This window comes from Somniosus microcephalus, chromosome 10 (assembly GCF_052327205.1).
Source record: "Somniosus microcephalus isolate GS21.2 chromosome 10, FLI_Smic_1.0, whole genome shotgun sequence".
In the NCBI taxonomy this organism is placed as follows: domain Eukaryota; kingdom Metazoa; phylum Chordata; class Chondrichthyes; order Squaliformes; family Somniosidae; genus Somniosus; species Somniosus microcephalus.
The window spans coordinates 4,453,140-4,477,912 of NC_140996.1; the positions used below are offsets into that span (position 1 = coordinate 4,453,140).

Here is a 24,773-nt window from a genome sequence, read left to right on the forward strand (position 1 = left end):
ATATGGACGGCTGTAGTTACATGGACAAAATGTTGGCCCATCGACCTGCCACAAACGGATCCTTCCCCAGCTTCACCTGCTCCCCACTTCAGGTGAACGGAGTGGGAGGCGTCTCCGACAGGAGGGCCACAGAATGGACCGGCGGTTTCTGGAACGACCCTGCCCTGACCTCCTGCAGTGGAAGCGGATTTCAGACCGACGGAATCACCCGAAACTCAGAGAGCTCGCAGCCGCTGTCGGAAACGTGCGGCTCGCTGCACCAGAACGGGAGTCCCGGCAGCAGCGTGGCGCTCAAACCAACGTGGCCATCCTGCCCCACAGACGGGGCCCTCGATGACCACGACCCACTCCAGTACGGCCACTATCACGGGTTTGGAGACACGGCCGAAAGCATTCCCGATCTCAACAGTTGCATGGAACACTCCAGCTTGGTTAAGGTTGAGCAGAGTTATAACAATGCTGTTTACAGCGCAGTCCATCTCTTCCATGGTTCATAAGGAGGATTGGGTGGGGAGCTGGTTTATAGGTGATGGGTTTCTGCTGCGCGACCTTGCTGGTGTCTCTAGTTGGCCACACTGATTTTTTTTTTCACTTGCAGAAATAAATATAATGCTTGAACATTTCTGTTTATATTTTTATATTTACATTTAAACTGGTATTGTCTTGTTAACCTGGAGCATTAGTTGGGATTCACACATTACAAAGAGTAGCCATTCAGCCCCTCGAGCCCGTTACACAGGAACAGGAGGAGCCCATTCAGCCCCTCGAGCCCGTTACACAGGAACAGGAGGAGCCCATTCAGCCCCTCGAGCCCGTTACACAGGAACAGGAGGAGCCCATTCAGCCCCTCGAGCCCGTTACACAGGAACAGGAGGAGGCCATTCAGCCCCTCGAGCCCGTTACACAGGAACAGGAGGAGCCCATTCAGCCCCTTGAGCCTGTTACACAGGAACAGGAGGAGGCCATTCAGCCCCTCGAGCCCGTTACACAGGAACAGGAGGAGGCCGCTCAGCCCCTCGAGCCCGTTACACAGGAACAGGAGGAGGCCATTCAGCCCCTCGAGCCTGTTACACAGGAACAGGAGGAGGCCGCTCAGCCCCTCGAGCCCGTTACACAGGAACAGGAGGAGGCCATTCAGCCCCTCGAGCCTGTTACACAGGAACAGGAGAAGGCCATTCAGCCCCTCGAGCCCGTTACACAGGAACAGGAGGAGCCCATTCAGCCCCTCGAGCCTGTTACACAGGAACAGGAGGAGGCCCGTTCAGCCCCTCGAGCCTGCTCCACCTGTTGATGGAGATATGTTACTTGGGTAAGCAGAGTTAATATTTGGTACTAGATTAAATTGACACAATGAAAGCAGGGAAGCAAATTTTTAAAAATAGCATTTATAAATGTCACTTTTGTTCTAATGGGATAATTAATGTCATTTGAACATTTGGGATGGAACCTGTAATTTAAGCCCAGGTTTATCTCTTCCCACAGCAGTGATTCAAATGTTCCATTTTAATAGGTGAATAAATTCTCCCCAGGCGATTTAGGTTTTGGTAACATTGTTTACAGTGACTTTTAATTGTTGAAGAGCCTGTCTTGTAATCTACTGGCTATGGTCCTGGACGAGCAACTCACAGGCCACGAGTACAAATCCCACCAGGGCAAATTGTGAGATTGAATTCAGTAAATCGGGACATATCCGGGCTGGCACTGGATAAAATAAATCACCGCCAAAACTGTCGGATTGTCGTAAAATCCCAATTGGTTCACTAATGTCCTTTAGGGAAGGAAGCCTGCCGTCCTCACTCGGTCTGGGATAATATTGCGGAAGTAAATGTGTGTCGATTAAATATATCACACCAGCACGGAAGTGATGGTCTCACCTTCTGGGTTTCAGCCCAGACATTACCATTTTAAGTTAATGTGGTGATCGGATACAACTGAACAAAGGTAGAATTCTTTTTGAGAATTTGTTGATGTGTGTTAAGGATTAATGGTTACATGTTTTTAATGTGGTGGATTCAGTCAAAGAAACATTTGTGTAATTAAAAGCTTTTTTTATATTCTGCATGATGGAGAGCTTACATTAACTGCTGTCACTCAAATCTCAGTTATTTACAGCCTGAGAACGTTTAACTAGCTTTCTGCAAACTTTGTCCGATGCTGTGTTGGTTAAATCAGCAAGAAAGTCGATGTTTTGCTTTTTAAAAATTTGAGACAAATGTGTGTTTCCATGCCATTTTACATTTCAGATTTTAATTGTTAAACTTGCATCTAAAAGGAAAGTGTTTAATGCCATCGATTCCAGCCTCTGACCACGTGCATTGTCCGTGTAATTATCACTTTACTGATTGCATGTTTAACATTTTCCATGAGGTGCATCAAAAGCTCTTATTTCTTTTTGTAAAACGATTGGTTTATAAAGGATTAAATAAAGTTTTTCACAATACTGTTTTAAAAAAAAAAAAAAAAAAAAATTCTCTTCCAACGTATTTTATTTTAGAGCTGTTTCTGAGTGCGGTGTATAATTCACATCACATTGTTGAAACACAAACACTGCCAAGCAGTTTGTTGGCTTTCGATCTTTGATGGGTTTTCAGAAAACTCCACCCTCGCGATACAAAAAATACATGCTGATAAAATCTGGTGTCTGAAATGCTGCCACCATGTTTAAACCATGACTTCATACAGTCAAAAGTTTATTAAGAAAAGTTTATTCAAAAAAATAAACTCTGCTTCTGATACCTAAGTGTAACGTCTTCAGATTTTTACCGATTTGGTGCAGAAGACTTCTGGTTCAGTTTATATCACATTATTACTGATCAGAAGCCAAATTTGGATCACAAAGGGTTAACTCCAAGCCATTCACTCAGCTTGTTTTTGTAAAACGATTGGTGTATAACCCACAGGCCATTCAAATACCAGACACGAGTCAGTGTTCAAAAGTTTGTACTCTGGTCTATCTCATCCATTTGGAGACAAAAAGAAAAAAGAAAGACTTGCATTTCTACAGCGCCTTTCACGACCACCGGACGTCTCAAAGCGCTTTACAACTAATTAAGTACTTTTTTTTTGATTGTGCAGTCACTGTTGTAATGTGGGAAACAAGGCAGCCAATTTGCGTTCAGCAAGGTCTTACACACAGCAATGTGATAATGACCAGATAATCTGTTTGTGTTATGTTGGTTGAGGGATAAACATTGGCCAGGACACCAGGGATAACTCCTCTAGGATCATTAATATCCACTTGAGAGGGCAGTTAGGGCCTCGGTTTAACATCTTACCTGAAAGATGGCACCTCTGACAGTGCAGCACTTCCTCAGCACTGCACTGGAGTGTCAGCCTAGCTTTATGTGCTCAAGTCCCTGGAGTGGGACTTGAACCCACAACCTTCTGATTCAGAGGCGAGAGTGCTGCCCACTGAGCCACGGCTGACACTAACAATGGGAAGCCATTGTGCACATCCCACATCAGTTCACACCTGTAATGTCAGGCTGGTTTCCATGCAGTATGCATGGGGGGGGGGGGGGTGGTGGGGGAGAACGGGGATCTTGTTAAACAGGTAATATTGTTGCTATCACTCCCACCCGAGGGGAACGTTTCACTTCGAGGTGCTAAGCTTGATTGTAGGTAAGTGACCCTCTTAACACAACTGAAAGAAGGGTCAGAGGTCAGCCCTGGTCTCTCCACCTCTTGGGAGAGGCCAGACTCGGGGGATTTTGAGGCTGGAACAGTCCAAGTGAGGCCACGCTTGCGTTCTAAGGTTAGTGCCAGTTAATAGAGGGGCCTTTAACTTGAGTGACTTTAGCCCATAACTCGACGGCGGGGGAGGCGTGTGTTTTATGATGTGATGGGTGACAGGGATATGATTGAAAATTACTGTGAAATCTCTTTTCTGTTCATTCATATATTTCCTGTTAAACAATTCTGTTGGTTTACACTTGAATGGATCTTCCCAGAATGCCTTTCAGAGTACAATGCATGCGAGATTATAATATCTAGGACACACAAAGGTTCTGATCTCTGCATTTCCTACATTACAACAGTGACCACACTTCAAAAGTACTTCATTGGCTGTAAAGCGCTTTGGGATGTGCTGAGGTGGCGAAAGGTGCTGGAGAAATGGAAGTCTTTGGGTCGCGATTTTCCTTTACCAGATATTGGATGTGCTCCAGTTCATAGGGGACATGGAGTCTACTTCGGGGAATTACAAGGATGATGAGCAATATCCTGTGCAGACTCTAAATGCCCAGATCTCCCAAATGGAAGGAGCCAGGATTATACAAACATCTGCCGATGTGCACAAACTCCCTGGGAATTAATTACAGCATGTTTCCATTTACACTTCTTCTCAGGTGTGTAGATCCTGAGTGATGACTCTGCAGCGACAGATCGATTCGGGCACAGCTCCGTCTGGAGTGACTGTCAGTCATCACATACACTGCAGGAGAACAGCTGGTTTATATTCAATTGTTGGGCCTTTGCTGCTTTTCACTTCAAAACTATTAAACCCATTAACCGTATTAACCAGATTATGGTGCTAATTATCCAGATCATTTGCATGTCCTCTTAATTTGACAAAAGGTATTCTGTCATCACATTTTTACAATACAAATCTCAGTCTAGTTGCAGTTTCATCGAGTATACTGAGGGGGAGAATTTGTGTAAATAGTCTAACTGTGTGTGTAAGAGTCTCTATGCAAAGGACCTTCGCATAAAGGAAACGAGCATGAAGATCATATAAAACACACAGATAATGGGCGCTCCTCCAATTCTGGCCTCTTGCGCATCCCCGATTTTAATCGCTGCATCATTGACGGCCGTGCCTTCAGCTGCCTGGATCCTAAGCTCTGGAATTCCCTCCCTAAACCTCTCCGCCCCTCTAGCTAGATACCTTAAAACTGACCTCTTTGACCAAGCTTTTGGACACCAGTCCTAATATCTCCCTATGTGGCTCGGTGTCAAATTTTGTTTGATAATCGCTTCTGTGAAGCGCCTTAGGAGGTTTTACCACATTAAAGGCGCTATATAAATGCAAGTTATTGTATCTGGGCACACATGCGGAGGAAACTCCAAGCCCGACATTTCTGAGCAAGCTCTGTGATGTTGTACAGATGTTGTGCCCAGCATGTTGGAATTGATGATTAACAAGAAGTTTCTGGGGTCCTGCTGCATGGCTGACCAGATCCATTGAGGATTCTGGGTCGATTGCTTCTGGAACTTTACCCCGCGGAGCCGGGTATCAATTACACTAAATGATCACTCATTGTTCAACGGCAAAGAATCTTTTAAGTTGTTGCATCAGGCAGTGATGAAAGTTGTATCAACATTTTAAACAGTTTAAACCTCTGTTGGAAGAGTTGTAAAAATAAATCGTTGATTTCGCCCACACTGTGCCAGATGGATGCCATCGGGAAAGCAGTGTAAGGTCTGCCACCTTGTGCCCAGCTGCAGCGTAGCACGTACCCTGGGTTTGGTTCTCGATATTCTGGTGAAGACGTTAACTTGCCTGCTGCCAGGCAACAAGCAAAAGTGAACAGGCAAAAGTTAGAAACTGACGATAAATGACTATCAGTGTCACTTTAACACGGCAGTGCTGTCTCACCCCCAGTTAAGGTGTAACAGTTTTTATTTAGTCTCGGGATATGTGAGTCAACAATCAGAAAACAAAGAAATCTGTCCCATATAACCAACAAAAAGACGAAGCTGGATCGTGGAGACAACACAGCAATCTGCAATCCCAACCACTGGATGTGTGGCCCCTTTCCCACACACTGCTTCTCCCCTCTCGCTATATCTGACCCAGAAACAATCACAACATTTAAACTGAGCTTCCAAACCCGTATCCGCGCCATCACCAAGACCGCCTACTCCCACCTCCGTAACATCGCCCGTCTCCGCCCCGCCTCAGCTCATCCACTGCTGAAACCCTCATCCATGCTTTCATTTCTTCGAGACTCGACTATTCCAACGCTCTCCTGGCCTCCCTCCTTCGACCCTCTGTAAACTTCAGCTCATCCAAAATGTTGCTGCCCGAGTCCCGTTCACCCATCTCCCCTGTGCTCACTGCCCGTGTCCTACCTCGCCCCGTTCACCCATCACCCCCTGTGCTCACTGCCCATGTCCTACCTCGCCCCGAGTCCCGTTCACCCATCTCCCCTGTGCTCACTGACCGTGTCCTACCTCGCCCGAGTCCCGTTCACCCATCTCCCCTGTGCTCACTGACCTTCACTGGCTCCCGGTCCGGCAACATCTCAAATGCAAAATTCCCTTCCTAAACAAATTTGCCTCTCCACCTCTCCTCTTTAAGTCACTCCTTAAAAACTCCCTCTTTGACCAAGCTATTGGTCACCTATCCCAATATCTCCTTTATTGTCTCTGCATCTACTTTCGCCTGATTACCCCGAGTGAAATACATTGGGCCATTTTTCTATGTTAAAGGCACTATACAAATGCAAGTTGTTGTATTGGATGCTCATTTAAAAAATATAAATTTTATGGGTCCTGGCTGAGGTGGGGATCACCTCTTACAGAAGGTGGGTACTGCAGGGAATTCAGGGCCAGACTGAGCTCCTGGACTAGTTTCGATCACCTAGATGGGTCGGAGAGGAATTTCCAAGATTTTTTTCCCCAAATTGGCCTGGGTTTTTATCTTTTTTTGCCTCTCCCAGGAGATCCCGTGGTTCCGGGTGGGGTGGAGAGAGTATATATTGTGATACACGAGGTATCGCGATAGTGTGGGGCAGGCTGGATGGACCAGAGGGACTTGAGCAACGTTCCCTATAAGCTGTTCGGCCGCGGAGCTCGCTACCACTCCCCCGCAGCCTGGGACTGGCTTTTTCAATGTCAAAATTCACACGTGTGAAACTGTTAATGGGCCACGCAGCCTCGTAAAGGGGCCACGTACCCAAACAAATGATGACTAACATTGGTCTTTCCTTGTCCATCATTGTCCGTATGATTGTTCTGGATAAATGCTTTGTCCTGCGCGCAGCTAATGGAAAGGGCTCTGGTTTGATCGCTGTGTGTGGCGAGAGGACAGCAGGAGCCCCACAAATGGCCAACACATCCCTTGGCAAGAAAAGGGGGCGAGGGGCAATCAGCCAGGAAGGGGCTCCGTCCGTGAGCGTGATCTAGTGACCGTACACGGGGGTGAATATTGGGAGGGGGCCATTTTGGGCTCAGCTACAATGACCTCTGACACCCACCATCCAGGACAGCTCAGGCATGAAGAACAGGCAGGAGCACAAAGTGCTGGAGACCTGGCAGTGCCCACAGGAACCAGAAGAACAATTGTACTTTCATTTTTGTTACTTAAAAAGACAGTATTGCTCCCTCACTGTGCTGCAGAAACTTGTCTTTGGCCCCTTACCAATAGTGCACTTGGCAGCAATAGCGTTTCAGTCCTTCATTAAAGCAGCGGCGAGAGGATAAAGAGCGGCCCGAGAGTGGACCTGAATTAAAACAGCGGCAGCGGCGAGAGGCCCGAGAGCGGAGCTGAATTAAAGCAGCGGCAGCGGCGAGAGGATAAAGAGCGGCCCGAGAGCGGACCTGAATTAAAGCAGCGGCAGCGGCGAGAGGATAAAGAGCGGCCCGAGAGGGGACCTGAATTAAAGCAGCGGCAGCGGCGAGAGGATAAAGAGCGGCCCGAGAGCGGAGCTGAATTAAAGCAGCGGCAGCGGCGAGAGGATAAAGAGCGGCCCGAGAGCGGACCTGAATTAAAGCAGCGGCGAGAGGATAAAGAGCGGCCCGAGAGCGGAGCTGAATTAAAGCAGCGGCAGCGGCGAGAGGATAAAGAGCGGCCCGAGAGCGGACCTGAATTAAAGCAGCGGCAGCGGCGAGAGGATAAAGAGCGGCCCGAGAGCGGACCTGAATTAAAGCAGCGGCAGCGGCGAGAGGATAAAGAGCGGCCCGAGAGCGGAGCTGAATTAAAGCAGCGGCAGCGGCGAGAGGATAAAGAGCGGCCCGAGAGCGGACCTGAATTAAAGCAGCGGCAGCGGCGAGAGGATAAAGAGCGGCCCGAGAGGGGACCTGAATTAAAGCAGCGGCAGCGGCGAGAGGATAAAGAGCGGCCCGAGAGGGGACCTGAATTAAAGCAGCGGCGAGGCTCCGATTCAAAAACATCAAAGAATGAGGTCACAGGAGAACAGGTAGGTGATTGGCTGGTGAGTGTTACCGCTCTTTTTTGCTCTCTGTTAGGGAATCGGGTTAAATTAAGAGCTGAGTAACTGTAACTTGCTAGTGCTTATATTGAATAACTTAAATTAAATAATCAAACATTAAACCTAAAATATCGATTGAATAAAAGCTTTAACTAATTAATTAATAAATAAAACAAGGTTAGAGATGGCAGGACAGGTGGTGTTGTAACTGCAGCCTGTGGGAGTCTGTGGAGAGCATCGCGATCCCGAGAAACCACATCTGCAGTAAGTGTCTGCAACTCAAGGAACTTCGACTCAGAATTGTTGAGCGGCAGACATTGCGATGCATCAGGGAAGGGGAGAGTTACCTGGACACTTTGTTCCAGGAGGCAGTCACACCCTTTAGGTTAAGTAGTACTTTAGAGTTTGTCAGTCGTCAGGGACAGGAGGGTGTGACTGCGAGTCAAGAAGGTATGGTGACCCAGGATGTAGTGATGGAGGACCCTTGGCCCTGGACCTTGTCCAACAGGTACAAGGAACTTTCTACCTGTATGGATGAGGAAAAGGACTGCAGGGAGGATGGGCAAACTGACCACGGAACCATAGAAACATAGAAGATAGGAGCAGGAGTAGGCCATTCGGCCCCTCAAGCCTGTTCCGCCATTTAATAAGATTATGCCTGATCATCCAAACTCAGTACCCTGTCCCTGCTTTCTCCCCATATCCCTTGATCCCTTTAGCCTTAAGAAATATATCTAACTCCTTCTTGAATATATTTAACTAGCTGGAGTGCCCGGCGGTGCTGAGGGTTTTTTGAGGGCATGTTGTTATGAAAAAAGTAGAAATAATTTTTTATATATATAAATGAGTTTGTCTGTCTGTCTGTGTGGGAAGGAGAGAGAGAGAGAGAGTGAGGGAAAGAGAGAGGGGGAAGGAGAGAGAGAGAAAGGGGGAAGGAGAGAGAGAGGGGGAGAGAGAGAGAGGGGGAAGGAGAGAGAGAGAGACTGGGGGAGAAGAGAGACGGGGGAGAAACGGAGGGGAAGAGAGGGACTGGGGGGGAAGAGAGAGAGAGACTGGAGGAAGAGAGAAACTGGGGGAAGAGAGAGAGACTGGGGGGAAGAGAGAGAGACTGGGGGGAAGGAGCGCCTCAGGCCCGGCCGGATGGACCCCTGCCGCTCCGGTGAACCGGAGCCCCCACGTGCAGCGTATCGTCTCAGGCCCGGCCCGAGTGAGCCCTCGCTGCGGGCCTCCGATGCCGCTCCGCTGCTGGACTTATTTCGGGATTAGCCTGGAGAGGGAGGGGGGGGAAGGAGCACCTCAGGCCCGGCCTGATGGACCGGAGCCCCCGCGCGCAGCGTATCGCCTCAGGCCCAGCCCGAGTGAGGCCTGATGAGCTCCCGCTGTGGGCCTCCGATGCCGCTCCGCTGCTGGATTTATTTTGGTCGATGTTTTTCTGGCTGTTGTATGGTCGCAGTTTATCAGTTTATCACTGCGTGGTTGTCTGTGGTTTTTCGCGCTCCCGCACTAACGGCAGTTTGAAAGATTAGGCCCCGCCCACACACGCCATGAAACGGCCCCCGTGACGCAGCGCGCTCCCCCCGTAGGATTGGTCAACCTTCACGTCACTCAATGCTAATAAGCGGATTCCCCCGTATGATTGGCCAACTGCTAATGAACGGATTTTTGAACGTTTTTTGTATACGGTCCGAACAATTTTTGTCTGACCAAAAAGTAAATACGCCTATGACACTCCCCTAATCATAAGCTTTCTTTTGATATAACATATGTGTAGGTACGCTCTATGGGGGAGAAATTCGGTTGATAGCGCCACCGATTAACGCCTAAAGAGGCCGAGAAGTGGGGCGCTAGCCAATTTCCGGGCGGGCGCAAGGCGTCTAGCGCCTCGCCCCGTATTGAGCATGCAATTAGCGCCGGTGCTAAATCTTAGCGCCCGCTCATGGGCGCAGGCTGATTATGACATCATTTGAGTGTGCAACGCCTTTTGGGTGCCCCAGACCGGAAATTCAGTGGCGCCCCCCTCCGTAGCGCCTGGCGCTAATAGTGACAGCTTACCTGGGCCTTACCAAGTCGCTCTCGGGCTGGAGGAGTGTTATTTAAAGGGGACTGGTGTGGTTTAAAAGCGGCAGCCATTTTTGGATCACAACTTCCTCGAGAGCTACAAAGAGTTGCTGAGCTGCACACTGAGAGCCATTTGACCACTGAGCCAGCGCAGGCAGACGATCTTCAGCCTTCTGACCATCACCTTGCTGTTGGTGAGCCTTGACAACGGGGAGACTTCCTGTGGGCACTTATTATGGGGGCTGCATTGGAGGGGAACGTCCTGCTGCTGAATCATCTGGAAAGGGCACTGAGACGCAGGGAGAGGGGGGCGGGCATGGCCAGATGGAGGAGGGCCAACAGACGTCGCCACAGCAGACCTTACGCTGGCAGGGTTATCCGACAGCAGTTTTCCTACATGAACATGCCGGAGGAGCAGTGTGTCAGAAGGCTGCGATTTAGAAAGGAGATGGTGACCGAGCTGTGCCAGCTGCTTCAGCCAGATCTGCAGCCTCATAAGGTGCAGGACATCTCTGTCGGCGGCTGAGAAGATGGCTGCTGGCCTGAACCTCTACGCGAGCGGCTCTTCTCAGGCTGCGCGTCAGAGGCTGATCAGAAGTAGCTTCTAGGCCCCTCTCACGGAATGCTTGCTGCCATTCCAAGAACAGGAATGGAACCGGTCTGATACCCCCAAGCCTGTGAAGGGCAAGATGCATGTAAATAGCAGGCATGGCCATTGTAAATGAAGAAAGTGTTTCATTACACAAAATGTGGTTCCTTCAAACATGAGAAAGCTATGGCAACAGAAAGCAAAACTAATACACTGACACATAACTGCCTCTCACACCCGGGAGACTGTCCAAAACATAAATCACATTCCGACCATCTTCCTTGGCCTTGATTCCACTGCGCCAACCAAAGCATCCAATGCCCCATCAGTGAGGCGTTCCGCCCTCTGCCTCACCCTTTCCATGTCTTGTTAGGCTGGTGCGCCACAGGTAGGCTCCCACGCTTTGAAGGCCTACAAGGCAGTGAGTGTGTCTGGTGATGACAATTGACCTGCCCCTTTAAGAGCTGGCCGGCGCCACTGTGTCTCAGGGAAAGTGATTATTGACAGCACCCTCGCTGCGCCCCGCCGCAGCGAAATTGGGTTGCGCCGCCGGGTTAGCGCCTTAAGAGTAGCGTGCAACGCCTGATTTAGCGCTGCAATCACCTTTAGGGGCACTGCAACCCAATATCGCGCTAGGTGGCGCTAAATTGCGCCTGGCGCTAAACTTTGCGCATCGCCAGGACAAGCGCCCCAAACGCGGCTATACCGACTTTCTAGGCCTATAACTTTTGAGTTAAGTCCGGACATACAGACAGACAGACAGACACCACGATCCTTTTATATAGATAATAATAGATAGATAGATAGATAGATATAGATAGATAGATGAATTAGCCTCAACTGCCTTCTGTGGTAGAGAATTCCATAGGTTCACCACTCTCTGGGTGAAGAAATTCCTCCTCATCTCAGTCCTAAATGGCTTACCCCTTATCCTTAGACTGTGACCCCTGGTTCTGGACTCCCCCGCCATCAGGAACATCCTTCCTGCATCTAGTCTGTCTAGTCCTGTTAGAATTTTATAAGTTTCAATGAGATCCTCTCTCATTCTTCTAAACGTTAGCGAATATAAGCCTAATCGACCCAATCTCTCTTCATACGTCATTCCTGCCATCCCAGGTATCAGTCTGGTGAATCTTCGCTGCACTCCCTCCATGGCAAGAACAGCCTTCCTCAGATAAGGCGACCAAAACTGCACACAATACTCAAGGTGTGGTCTCACCAAGGCCCTGTACAACTGCAGCAAGACATCCTTGCTCCTGTACTCGAATCCTCTCGCTATGAAGGCCAACATACAATTTGTCTTTTCAACCGCCTGCTGCACCTGCATGCTTACCTTCAGCGACTGGTGCACAAGGACACCTAGGTCTCGTTGCACTCCCCTTTTCCCAATTTATTGCCGTTCAGATAATAATCTGTCTTCCTGTTTTTGCCACCAAAGTGGATAACCTCGCATTTATCCACATTATACTGCATCTGCCCAATCACCCAACCTGTCCAAATCATACTGGAGTTTCTCTGCATCCTCCTCACAGCACACACGCCCACCCAGCTTTGTGTCGTCTGCAAACTTGGAGATATTACATCTAGTTCCCTCATCTAGATCATTAATATATATTGTGAATAGCTGGGGTCCTAGCACCGATCCCTGCGGTACCCCACTAGTCACTGCCTGCCTCTCGGAAAAAGACCCATTTATTCCAACTCTTTGCTTCCTGTCTGCCAACCAGTTCTCTATCCAAGTCAGTACCTTACCCCCAATCCCATGTGCTTTAACTTTGCACGCTAATCTCTTATGCGGGACCTTATCGAACGCCTTCTGAAAGTCAAAATACACCACATCCACTGGTTCTCCCTTATCTATTCTACCAGTTACATCCTCAAAAAATTCCAGTAGATTAGTCAAGCATGATTTACCTTTTGTAAATCCAAGTTGGCTTTGTCCGATCCTGTCACTATTTTCCAAGTGCTCTGCTATTACATCTTTTATAATGGACTCTAGCATTTTCCCCACTACCGATGTCAGGCTTACCGTCTATAATTCCCCATTTTCTCTCTACCACCTTTTTTGAATAGTGGGGTTACATTAGCTACCCTCCAATCCATGGGAACTGTTCCAGAGTCTATAGAATTTTGGAAGATGACCAGCAATGCATCTACTATTTCTAGGGCCACTTCCTTAAGTACCCTAGGATGTAGATTATCAGGCCCTGGGGATTTATCGGCCTTCAATCCTGTCAATTTCTCTAACACCATTTCCCTACAAATACTGATTTCATTCAGTTCCTCCCTCTCATTAGACCCTATGTTCCCCGACATCTCTGGGAGTTTATTTGTGTCCTCCTTTGTGAAGATAGAACCAAAGTATGTATTTAATTGGTCTGCTTTGGTACAGGGGGCCATCCAAGTGGGGGGAGAAGGAAGGAATGTGGTAGTAGTAGGGCACAGTATAGTCAGGGGGATAGATACTGTTCTCTGCAGCCGCGAAAGAGAGTCCCGAAGGCTGTGTTGCCTGCCCAGTGCCAGGGTTAAGGATATCTTCTCGCGGCTGGAGAAGAACTTGGAGTGGGAGGATCCAGTTGTCGTGGTCCATGTAGGAACCAACGACATAGGTAGAACTAGGAATGAGGTTCTGCTGAGGGTGTTTGAGGAGCTAGGGTCTAAATTAATAAGCAGAACCACAAGGGTAATAATCTCTGGATTACTACCTGAGCCACGTGCAAATTGGCATAGGGTCAAGCAGATCAGAGAGTTAAAGGCGTGGCTCAAAGAGTGGTGTGGGAGGAAGGGGTTTCAATTCATGGGACTCTGGCACCAGTACTGGGGAAAGAGGGAGCTGTTCCGTTGGGATGGGCTCCACTTAAACTGGGTTGGGACCAGCGTCCTGGCGAATCAAATAACTAGGGCTGTAGATTGAGCTTTAAATTTAAAAAATGGGAGGGGGGGTGGTGGGTGGTCAGGTGAGGGGAAATTTAGAAATCTGAAGAGAAAGGTTAAGGCAGTAGAGCAGTGTAGCGATTTGGGTAAAAATAAGCAGAGTGTGACAGGAAGGGACAGAGGCCTAGAAATTCGGTATGGCCCCGCCAGGTCTTTTGCGCCCGAAATTTTGCGCTCGCCAGGATTCCCGTAGCGCCCGCCTAAAATTCAGTTGCGACGGGCCAAGACGGCGGCGGGCGCTATTGCAGGGTTTGGCCGCCTCGCTAGGGGCGATGAATGTCACTTTCAGGCGTCCAGCTCCTGCTGCGGCACCCGATGCGGTGCGGCAGGCTGGGGTACTGCAGGCCTCCTCCTTCTCTTAAGGAGGAGCTGCCTGCAGCCATCAGATCACCGGTGGATTCCCCCGGCAAATGAGCCCGGCACCACGGAGAAGTGCCGGGCTCGCGGGACTCAGACATCAATGCCGCGGGGGGGTGGTGCAGGAGTCCGGGGAGGGAGGTGCGGGCAGGCGGCCGCCGGGAAAGCGGCCGGCCGCCGCTCCACCTTTATGCGCCGGCCTTTCGGAGCTGCAAGACCCCGTTTCACAAACGCTGTTTGCGGCTGCCACGGGCGAGGCGTCCGCAACTGAATTTGGCCATCGGGCCGGAATAGCATTGCAACCGGGGCGCTGCGCACACCGATGACGTCATCGGTGCCGGCGCGGCACTACCGGCTAACGCCGATGTTAGGGTCCATCTGAATTTCGGGCGATAAAAAACTTCAGGCGCAAACCACTTTATAGCCAATAAGTGGGCGCAAACGCAACTGAATTTCTAGGCCAGAGAGTTTAACGGTGGCAGTGCAGCAGAGAATAAGGTCAAAGCAGGGAATAATGGTAAAAAATTTAAATTAAAGGCTCTTTAACTGAATGCACGAAGCATTCATAACAAGATAGATGAACTAGTGGCACAAATAGAGATAAATGGGTTTGATCTAATAGCCATTACAGAGACGTGGTTGCAAGGTGGCCAAGGTTGGGAACTAAATGTTCCAGGGTACTTGACGTTTCGAAAAGACAGGCAGAATGGAAAAGGAGGGGGAGTAGCCCTGATAATAAAGGATGACGTAAGGACAGTAGCGAGAAAGGATCTCGACTCGGAAGATCAGGAAGTAGAATCAGTATGGGTGGAGATAAGGACTAACAAGGGGCAGAAAACACTGGCGTGCTATATAGGCCTCCTAAAAGTAGCTGTACTGTTGAACAGAATATTAATCAAGAAATAGTAGGAGCTTGCAACAAAGGTAATCCAATTATCTTGGAGGACTTTAATCTTCATGTAGACTGGACAAATCAAATTGGTAAAGTTAGTCTGGAGGATGAGTTCATGGAATGCATTCAGGACAGTTTCCTAAAACAATATATCATGGAACCAACCAGGGAACAGGCTATTTGAGATCTTGTACTGTGTAATGAGACAGGGTTAATTAGCAATCTCATAGTAAAGGATCCTCTGGGGCAGAGTGATCATAATATGATAGAATTTTACATTAATTTTGAGAGTGACTTGCCTAAGTCCGAAGCTAGAGTCTTAAGCTTAAATGAAGCCAATTACATAGGTATGAGGGGAGAGTTGCTCAGGTAGATTGGAAAAATAGATTAAAAGGTATGGTGGTAGATAAGCAGTGGCTAGTATTTAAAGAAATATTTCATAATTCTCAACAAAAATACATTCCATTGAGAAACAAAAACTCCATGGGAAAAGTGATCCAAACGTGGCTAACTAAAGAAGTTAAGGATAGCATTAGATTGAAAGAAGAAGCTTATAATGTTGCAAAGAATGAGGATTGGGAGTTTCAGAAACCAGCAAAGGTTGGCCAAAAAATTGATAAAAAGGGAAAAAATAGAATGAGAGAAAACTAGCAAGAAATCTAAAAGCAGATTGTAGGAGCTTCTACAAGTATGTAAAAAGGAAAAGAGTAGCAAAAGTAAACATTGGTCTCTTAGAGGCTGAGACAGGAGAAATTATTATGGGGAATAAGGAAATGGCAGAAAAGTTAAACAAATATTTTGTATCTGTCATCACAGTAGAAGAAACAAAAACAAACCAAAAATGGTGGGGAACCAAGGGTCTAATGAGGGTGAGGAACTTAACGCAATTAATATAAGTGGAGAAAAAGTACTAGAGAAACTAATGGGACTAAAAGCCGACAAATCCCCTGGACCTGACGGCCTACATCCTAGGGTTCTAAAAGAGGTGGCTGAAGAGATAGTGGATGCATTGGTTTTGATCTTCCAAAATTCCCTAGATTCTGGAATGGTCCCAGTGGATTGGAAGGTTGCAAATGTAACCCCGCTATTCAAGAGAGGGAGAGGAAAAACAGGGAACTACAGGCCAGTTAGCCTGACATCAGTCGTCGGGGAAATGCTGGAATCCATTGTTAAGGAAGTGGTATCAGGGCACTTAGAAAATCATAACATGATTAGGCAGAGTCAACATGGTTTTATGAAGGGAAATCGTGTTTGACAAATTTATTATAGTTTTTTGAGGATGTAACTAGCAGGGTAGATAAAGGGGAACCAGTGGATGTAGTATATTTGGATTTCGAAAAGGCATTCGATAAGGTGCCACATAAAAGGTTATTCCACAAGATTAGGGCTCATGGGGTTGGGGGTGATATAGTAGCATGGATCGAGGATTGGTTAACGGACAGAAAACAGAGAGTAGGGATAAACGGATCTTTGTCAGATTGGCAGGCTGTAACTAGTGGGGTGCCGCAAGGATCAGTGTTGGGGCCTCAGCTATTCACAATCTATATTAATGACCTAGATGAAGGGACCGAGTGTAATGTATCCAAGTTTGCTGATGATACAAAGCTAGGTTTGACAGTAAGCTGTGAGGAGAACACAGTCTGCAAAGGGATATCGATAGACTGAGTGAGTGGGCAGTAAGGTGGCAGATGGCGTATAATGTAGGGAAATGTGAGGTTATTCACTTTGGTAGGAAGAATAGAAAAACAGAATATTTTTTAAATGGTGAGAAACTTTCAAATGTTGGTGTTCAGAGAGATTTGGGTGTTCTCGTGCAAGAAACACAGAAAGCTAGCGTGCAGGTACAGCAAGCAATAAGGAAGGCAAATGGCATGTTGGCCTTTATTGCAAGGGGGTTGGAGTATAAGAGTAAGGAAGTCTTGCTCCAATTGTACAGGGCCTTGGTGAGACCACACCTGGAGTACTGGGCACAGTTTTGGTCTCCTTATCTAAGGCAGGATGTACTTGCCTTGGAGGCGGTGCAACGAAGGTTCACTAGATTGATTCCTGGGATGAGAGGGCTGTCCTATGAGGAGAGATTGAGTAGATTGGGCCGATACTCTCTGGAGTTTAGAAGAATGAGAGGTGATCTCATTGAAACATACAAGATTCTGAAGGGGATTGACAGGGTAGATGCTGAGAGGTTGTTTCCCCTGGCTGGAGTGTCTAGAACTAAGGGGCATAGTCTCGGGATAAGGGGTCGGCCATTTAAGGCTGAGATGAGGAGGAATTTCTTCACTCAAGAGGGTGGTGAATCTTTGGAATTCTCTGCCCCAGAGGGCTGTGGAGGCTCAGTCGTTGAGTATATTCAAGGCAGAGAGCGATAGATTTTTGGACTCATGGGGAATCAAAGGATCTGGAGATCGGGCGGGAAAGTGGAGTTGAGGTCGATGATCAGCCATGATCTCATTGAATGGCGGAGCAGGCTCGAGGGGCTGTATGGTGGAGCAGGCTCGAGGGGCCGTATGGCGGAGCAGGCTCGAGGGGCCGTATGGTGGAGCAGGCTCGAGGGGCCGTATGGCGGAGCAGGCTCGAGGGGCCGTATGGTGGAGCAGGCTCGAGGGGCCGTATGGCTGACTCCTGCTCCTATTTCTTATGTTCTTTTTGTATCAATGATTGAGAATGGTGTGAGTGAGAGCGAGAAAAGTTACAGGCCCTACAGTAGAGGGCAGCATTCAACAGGTTACTCGTTGCAAAAATATAAAGTACAAAATGATTGATAGCTTCCGGTAAACCGCACACTCTCTGCTGCTACAACATGACTTAATCAATCTTCCAAAGACTTCCTCTGCAGTATTGCACTCGTTTCATTGAACGAATGTTTTATATTAACAATGAGCTGCCATCAGTGCAGTCACTCCCCCGCACGTGTTACACCAGATCACAGGGAAAGTTCAGAGAAACAGCAGAACAGAATCAAACCTGGGCTGGTCCCGCTCCAGTTTTCCGTGAAGTGCGATTTGAATCCAGTTTGTTATCTGAAATAACTTAAATAATAATTATTAACTTAATCAGAATGATTAGAGAGAAACATTTTTTTTTTTGCTGGAAATCACAGCAGGTCCGGCCACATCTGTGTCAATTCCCAGCAAAAAAAAATGTTTTTTTGTCTGTTTTTTGTTTTTCATACAGACCCCAGCATCTGCAACATTTGACTCCACCTCATTCTTCTTTGATGTAATGTTTTCCTGACTAACCTGTTTGGACACCATTCACACCTTTGCTTGCTGTGATTATCTCTCTGCCGAGGTGTGATAAATGGCAGTTAGAAAGATTACCTGTAATCATCTGGCATTATTCTCTGACTATAGAAGCTGTGTCTTTATGCATCTCTCCACTTCACCTGATGAAGGAGCAGCGCTCCGAAAGCTTGTGATTTCAAATAAAACTGTTGGACTATAACCTGGTGTTGTGTGACTTCTTACATTTGTCCACCCCAGTCCAACTCCGGCATCTCCACACCATGGCATCTTTTATAATGGACTCTAGCATTTTCCCCACAACTGATGTCAGGCTTACCGGTCTGTAATTCTCCGTTTTCTCTCTACCACGTTTTTTGAATAGTGGGGTACCATTAGCTACCCTCCAATCCATGGGTACTGTTCCAGATTCCATCGAATGTTGGAAGATGATCAGCAATGCATCTACTATTTCTAGGGCCACTTCCTTAAGTACCCTAGGATGTAGATTATCAGGCCCTGGGGATTTATCAGCCTTCAATCCCATCAATTTGCCTAACACCATTTCCCTAAAAATACTGATTCCATTCAGTTCCTCCCTTTCATCAGACCCTATGTTCCCCGGCATCTCTGGGAGGTTATTTGTGTCCTCCTTTGTGAAGACAGAACCAAAATATGCATTTAATTGGTTTGCCATTTCTTTGTTCCCCATTATAAATTCCCCTGATTCTGACTGCAAGGGACCTACGCTTGACTTCACCAATCTTTTTCTCTTCACATATCTATAAAAGCTTTTACAGTCAGTTTTTATGTTCCGTGCAAGCTTACTCTCATATTCTATTTTCCCCTTCTTAATTAATCCCTTTGTCCTCCTTTGTTGAATCCTAAATTGCTCCCAATCCTCAGGATTATTGCTTTTTCTGGCCAATTTATATGTCCTCTCCTTGGATCTTATGCTGTCCCCAATTTCCCTTGTTAGCCACGGTTGAGTCACCTTTTTTGTTTTATTTTTGTGCCAAACTGGGATGAACAAATTCTGTAGTTCATCCATGCGGTCTTTGAATGTAATAATTCAACTTTATTGTCATTGCACAAGTACATGAACAACGAAATGTGATCTTGCAAGCTCCCATGACTGGGAGAAGCAAAGCCGCTGCGTCGGTGCGCGCCGCCATTCCATTTCCACCATTCCTCCTGTCCGACCATCTTCAGCCCACCGCCCGGGCCTGCTTACCAGCCGCTCCTCCCGTGGCTCCTTCCGTGACCTTCTCACCAACCGCCCCTCCTCGGGGCTCCTTCCGTGACCTTCTGCACCTGGTCTTCCCTGATGGTCACCCCTCCAGGTACTAACCAGGCCTGGCTCTGCTTTGAGTGACATTCCCCAATCAATCCTACCCAACTCGCTCCTCAGACCATCGTAGTTTCCTTTATTTAAATTTAGGACCCTAGTCTCTGAGTCAATTACTTCATTCTCCATCTTAATGAAGAATTCGATCATATTATGATCGCTCCGACACAAGGGGCCTCGTACAACAAGATTGCTAATTAATCCTTTCTCGTTACATAATACCCAGTCTAAGATGGCCTGATCTCTGGTTGGTTCCTCGACATATTGGTCCAGGAAACCATCCCGTAAACACTCCAGGAATTCCTCCTCCACAGTATTGTTACTAATTTGGTTAGCCCAATCTATATGTAGATTAAAGTCACCCATGATGACTGCTGTGCTCTTATTGCACGCTTCTTTAATTTCCCTTTTAATGCCATCCCCAACCTCCGCCTTACTGTTTGGAGGTCTATATACCACTCCCACTAACGTTTTCTGCCCCTTGGTATTTCTCAATTCTACCCATACAGATTCCACATCATCAGAGCTAATATCCTTCCTTACAATTGTGTTAATCCCTTCTTTAACCAGTAATGCTACCCCACCTCCCTTTCCTTTTTGCTTATCTTTCCTGAATATCGAATACCCCTGGATGTTGAGTTCCCAGCCTTGGCCACCCTGGAGCCATGTTTCCGTAATCCCAACCAAATCATATTCGTTTACCTCTGCGCAGCCAATTCATCCACCTTATTACGAATGCTCCTCGCATTAAGACACAAAGTCTTCAGGCTTATTCTTTTAACACTCTTAGAGCTATTAGAATTATTATTTACTGTGGCCATGTTTGATTTAAACCATTGATTTCTCTGACTGCCACTTTTGTTTTTCTCCTTCCTTTCTTTTGCTTTTATCCTTGTTTCCCTTTCCTCTGTCCCCCTGCTCAGGTTCCCAACCCCCTGCCATCTTAGTTTAAACCCTCCCCCAGAGCACTAGCAAACACAACCCCATGGACATCAGTTCCAGCCCTGCCCAGGTGCAAACCATCCGGGTTGAACTGGTCCCACCTTTCCCAGAACCGGTTCCAATGTCCCAGAAACTTGAATCCCTCCCCCGGCACCATTCCTCTAGCCACGTATTCATCTGAAATATCCTTCTATTTCTACTCTGACTAGCACGTGGCACTGGTAGCAATCCTGAGATTACTACCTTTGCGGTCCTATTTTTAAATTTACCTTCTAACTCCCTATATTCAGCTTTTAGGACCTCATCCCGGTTTTTACCTATATCGTTGGTGCCTATATGCACGATGACAACTGGCTGTTCACCCTCCCCTTCCAAAATGTTCTGCAGCCGCTCTGAGACATCCTTGACCCTTGCACCAGGGAGGCAACACACCATTTTGGAGTCTCGTTTGTGGCCGCAGAAACGCCTATCTATTCCCCTTACAATAGAATCCCCTATTACTGTAGCTCTACCCCTCTTTTTCCTCCCGTCCTGTGCAGCAGAGCCACCCCTGGTGCCAGGAAGTTGGCTGCTGCTGCCTTCCTCTGATAAGCCATCCCCCCCAAGAGTACTCAAAGTGGTGTATCTGTTTGAGAGGGGGATGTCCACAGGGGACCCCTGCACGACCTGCCTGCGCCTCGTACTCTGCCTGTTGGTCACCCGTTCCCTTTCTGCCTGTCCAACCTCTACCTGTGGTGTGTCCAACTCGCTAAACATGCTATTCACGACGTCCTCAGCATTGTGAACGCTCCAGTATGCAGCCAATCGCAGCTCCAGTGCCGCAATGCGGTCTGTCAGTAGCTGCAGCTGGATACACTTCCTGCACACGTAGTTGTCAGGGACACAGGAAGTGTCCCTGAGTTCCCACATAGCGCAGGAGGAGCATACCACGTGGCCGGGCTGTCCTGCCATGACTTACCCTTTAATTAATTGAAATTAAATCAAATCAATCCCACCAATTACACTACAGTTAAATGGCTTACCAACAGTCCCCTGCTACACCAAAGAGACCTTAGAAACTGTAAACCACAGAGTTAAAGCTTAAAAAGAGAGAAATACTCACCAACCAATCACTTACCTGCTTTCTGGTGACGTCACGCTTCGATTACTTTTTACTTCTCTCCCTCCCTCTGAGCTCGGAGACTGCAGATCAGTAAGCCTACCTGGTCTCGGAGCCGCCTTTAAAACCGCCGCCTTGTTCCCCGCAGGTCCGCCCGCCTGCCGCCGCTGCTCTGAGGCCTACCTGGTCTCTGAGCCGCTTTTATCCGCCGCCGCTCAGCTGCCTCGTCCCTCGCAGGTCCGCCCGCCTGTCGCCGCTGCGATAAATGCGAGGTTATCCACTTTGGTGGCAAAACAGGAAGACAGATTATTATCTGAACGGCAATAGATTGGGAAAAAGGGAAGTGCAACAAGACCTGTGTGTCCTTGCACACCAGTCGCTGAAGGTAAGCATGCAGGTGCAGCAGGCGGTTAAGAAGGCAAATGGTATGTTGGCCTTCATAGCGAGAGGATTCGAGTACAGGAGGAAGGATATCTTGCTGCAGTTGTACAGGGCCTTGGTGAGACCACACCTTGAGTATTGTGTGCAGTTTTGGTCGCCTTATCGAGGAAGGATGTTCTTGCCATGGTGGGAGTGCAGCAAAGATTCACCAGATTGATACCTGGGATGGCAGGAATGACGTATTAAGAGAGATTGGGTCGATTAGGCTTATATTCGCTAGAGTTTAGAAGAATGAGGGGGGATCTCATTGAAACGTACAAAATTCTAACAGGACTAGACAGACTAGATGCAGGAAGGATGTTCCTGATGGCGGGGGAGTCCAGAACCAGGGGTCACAGTCTAAGGATAAGGGGTAAGCCATTTAGGACAGAGATGAGGAGGAATTTCTTCACCCAGAGAGTGGTGAACCTGTGGAATTCTCTACCACAGAAGGCAGTTGTGGCCAACTTATTAACTCTCTCCCTCTCCCCCCAAGTCTCTCTCTCTCCCCTCAGTCTCTCTCTCTCTCCCCCCCCACCCCCCGGTCTCTCTCTCTCCCCCCCGTCTCTCTCTCGCTCTCTCTATCTCCCCAGTCTCTCTCTCCCTTCACCCATCTCTCTCTCCCCCTCAGTCTCTCTCTCTCTCCCCATTCTCTCTCTTTCCCCAGTCTCTCTACTCTCTCTTTCTCTCCCCCATCTCTCTCCTGTCTCCCTCTCTCCCCGTCGCTCGCTCTCCCCCCCCTCAGTCTCTCTCTCTATCTCCCCATTCTCTCTCTCTCTCCCCAGTCTCTCTCCTCTCTCTCCCCCCAGTCTCTCTTTCTCTCTCTCCCCGTCTCTCTCTCTCCCCCTCAGTCGCTCTCTCTCTCCCCCTCAGTCTCTCTCTATCTCCCCAGTCTCTCTCTCTCTCTCCCCCAATCTCTCTCTCTCCCCCCTGGTCTGTCTCTCTCTCTCTCCCCCAGTATCTCTCTCCCCAGTCTCTCTACTCTCTCCCCATCTCTCTCTACCCCAGTCTCTCTCTCCCCCTCAGTCGCTCTCTCTCTCCCCCGTCTCTCTCTATCTCCCCAGTCTCTCTCTCTCCCCCAGTCTCTCTACTCTTTCTCTCTCTCCCGTCTCTCTCCTTCCCTGTCTCTGTCTGTCTCTCTCTCCTTCCCTCTCTCTCTGTCTCTCTCTCCTTCCCTCTCTCTCTGTCTCTCTCTCCTTCCCTCTCTGTCTCTCTCTCCTTCCCTCTCTGTCTCTCGCTCCTTCCCTCTCTCTCGCTCCTTCCCTCGCTCTCTCTCTCCTTCCCGCTCTCTCTCTGTCTCTCTCTCCTTCCCTCTCCAAATGGGGTGATACCAAATTTCTAGCCCTCTCCCTCTCTCCCCCCCCAATCTCTCTCTCCCCGTCTCTTTATCTCTCTCTCTGTCTCTGTCTCTCTGTCTCCCAGTCTCTCTATCTCTTCCCCCAGTCTCTCTCCCCCAGTTTCTCTCTCCGTCTCTCTCTCTCTCACCCCTCAGTCTCGTGCTCTCTCTCTCCCAGTCTCTCTCTCTCCCCCAGTCTCTCTCCTCCAGACTCTCCCTCCTCCAGTCTCTCTCTGTCTCTCTCTCTCCATCTCTCTCTCCTCCAGTCTCTCCCTCCTCCAGTCTCTCTCTCCTCCAGTCTCTCCCTCCTCCAGTCTCTCTCGCTCTCTCTCCCCAGTCTCTCTCCCTTCCCCCGTCTCTCTCCCCCAGTCTCTCTCTCTATCTCCCCATTCTCTCTCTCTCTCTCTCCCCAGTCTCTCTCCCCCCAGTCTCTCTACTCTCTCTCCCCCCCCCAGTCTCTCTCTCTCCCCCTCAGAGTTGGGGTCACTCGGGCCGGGCCTCACAACCGCTTGGCCCGAGACACAGAGTGGGGGAGCGGCAGCGGCCGGCCGTAAACCGCGCGGCCCTGTAAACTGCTGTTTTCCAAAAAAGCCTTGGCAACGCCAGGCCCCCCCAGCTAGTTAAATATATTCAAGGAGATAGATATATTTCTTAAGGCTAAAGTGATCAAGGGATATGGGGAGAAAGCAGGGACAGGGTTCTGAATTTGGATGATCAGTCATGATCTCATTAAATGGCGGAGCAGTATCGAGGGGCCGAATGGCCTACTCCTGCTCCTATCTTCTATGTTTCACCACTGTATGGAGTCATACTTAGCACAAAGGAAGATGGTTGTCGTTGTTGGAGGCCACTTGTCTCAGTCCCAGGACATCGCTGCATTGGCAACTCCTCAGACAATGATACGTGGCGAGTAACATTCGTGCCACACAATGACCATCTCCAACAAGCGAGAGTCTAGCCACCTCCCCATGACATTCAACGGCATTACTATCATCAAATCCCCCACCATCAACATTGTTGGAATTACTATTGACCAGAAACTTAACTGGGCCAGCCACATAAATACTGTGGCTGCAAGAGCAGGTCAGAGGCTGGGTATTCTGTGGTGTCTCACCTCCTGACTCCCCAAAGCCTTTCCACCATCTACAAGTCACAAGTCAGGAGTGTGATGGAATGCTTTCCACTTGCCTGGATGAGTGCAGCTCCAACACTCAAGAAGCTCGACACCATCCAGGACAAATCAGCCCGCTTGATCAGCACCCCATCCACTTTAAACATTCACTCCCTCCACCACCGGCGCACCGTGGCTGTAGTGTATACCATCTATACAAGATGCACTGCAGGAACTTGCCGAGGCTTCTTCGACAGCACCTTCCAAACCCGCGACCTCTACCACCTAGAAGGACGAGGGCAGCAGGTGCATGGAA

The 24,773-nt window shown here is 48.5% G+C and overlaps 2 protein-coding genes across 5 annotated transcripts in view; both read left to right on the top strand.

The window, feature by feature from the left end:
- The window catches only part of ankrd10a (ankyrin repeat domain 10a), a 92,349-nt gene extending 90,290 nt beyond the window's left edge, over positions 1-2,059 (top strand). For all 4 annotated transcript variants that reach the window (XM_085998343.1, XM_085998344.1, XM_085998346.1 and 1 more), the window contains one exon: positions 1-2,059. In XM_085998343.1, the coding sequence (XP_085854469.1) occupies positions 1-497 (497 nt within the window). In that variant the 3' untranslated portion in view covers positions 498-2,059.
- The window catches only part of LOC147111391 (uncharacterized), a 24,232-nt gene continuing 1,062 nt past the window's right edge, over positions 1,604-24,773 (top strand). The window contains exons 1-3 of the mRNA XM_085999882.1: positions 1,604-1,659; positions 7,460-8,141; positions 21,739-21,975. Coding sequence (XP_085856008.1) covers positions 1,604-1,659; positions 7,460-8,141; positions 21,739-21,855 — 855 coding nt within the window. The 3' untranslated portion in view covers positions 21,856-21,975. The remainder of the gene's footprint in view (positions 1,660-7,459; positions 8,142-21,738; positions 21,976-24,773) is intronic.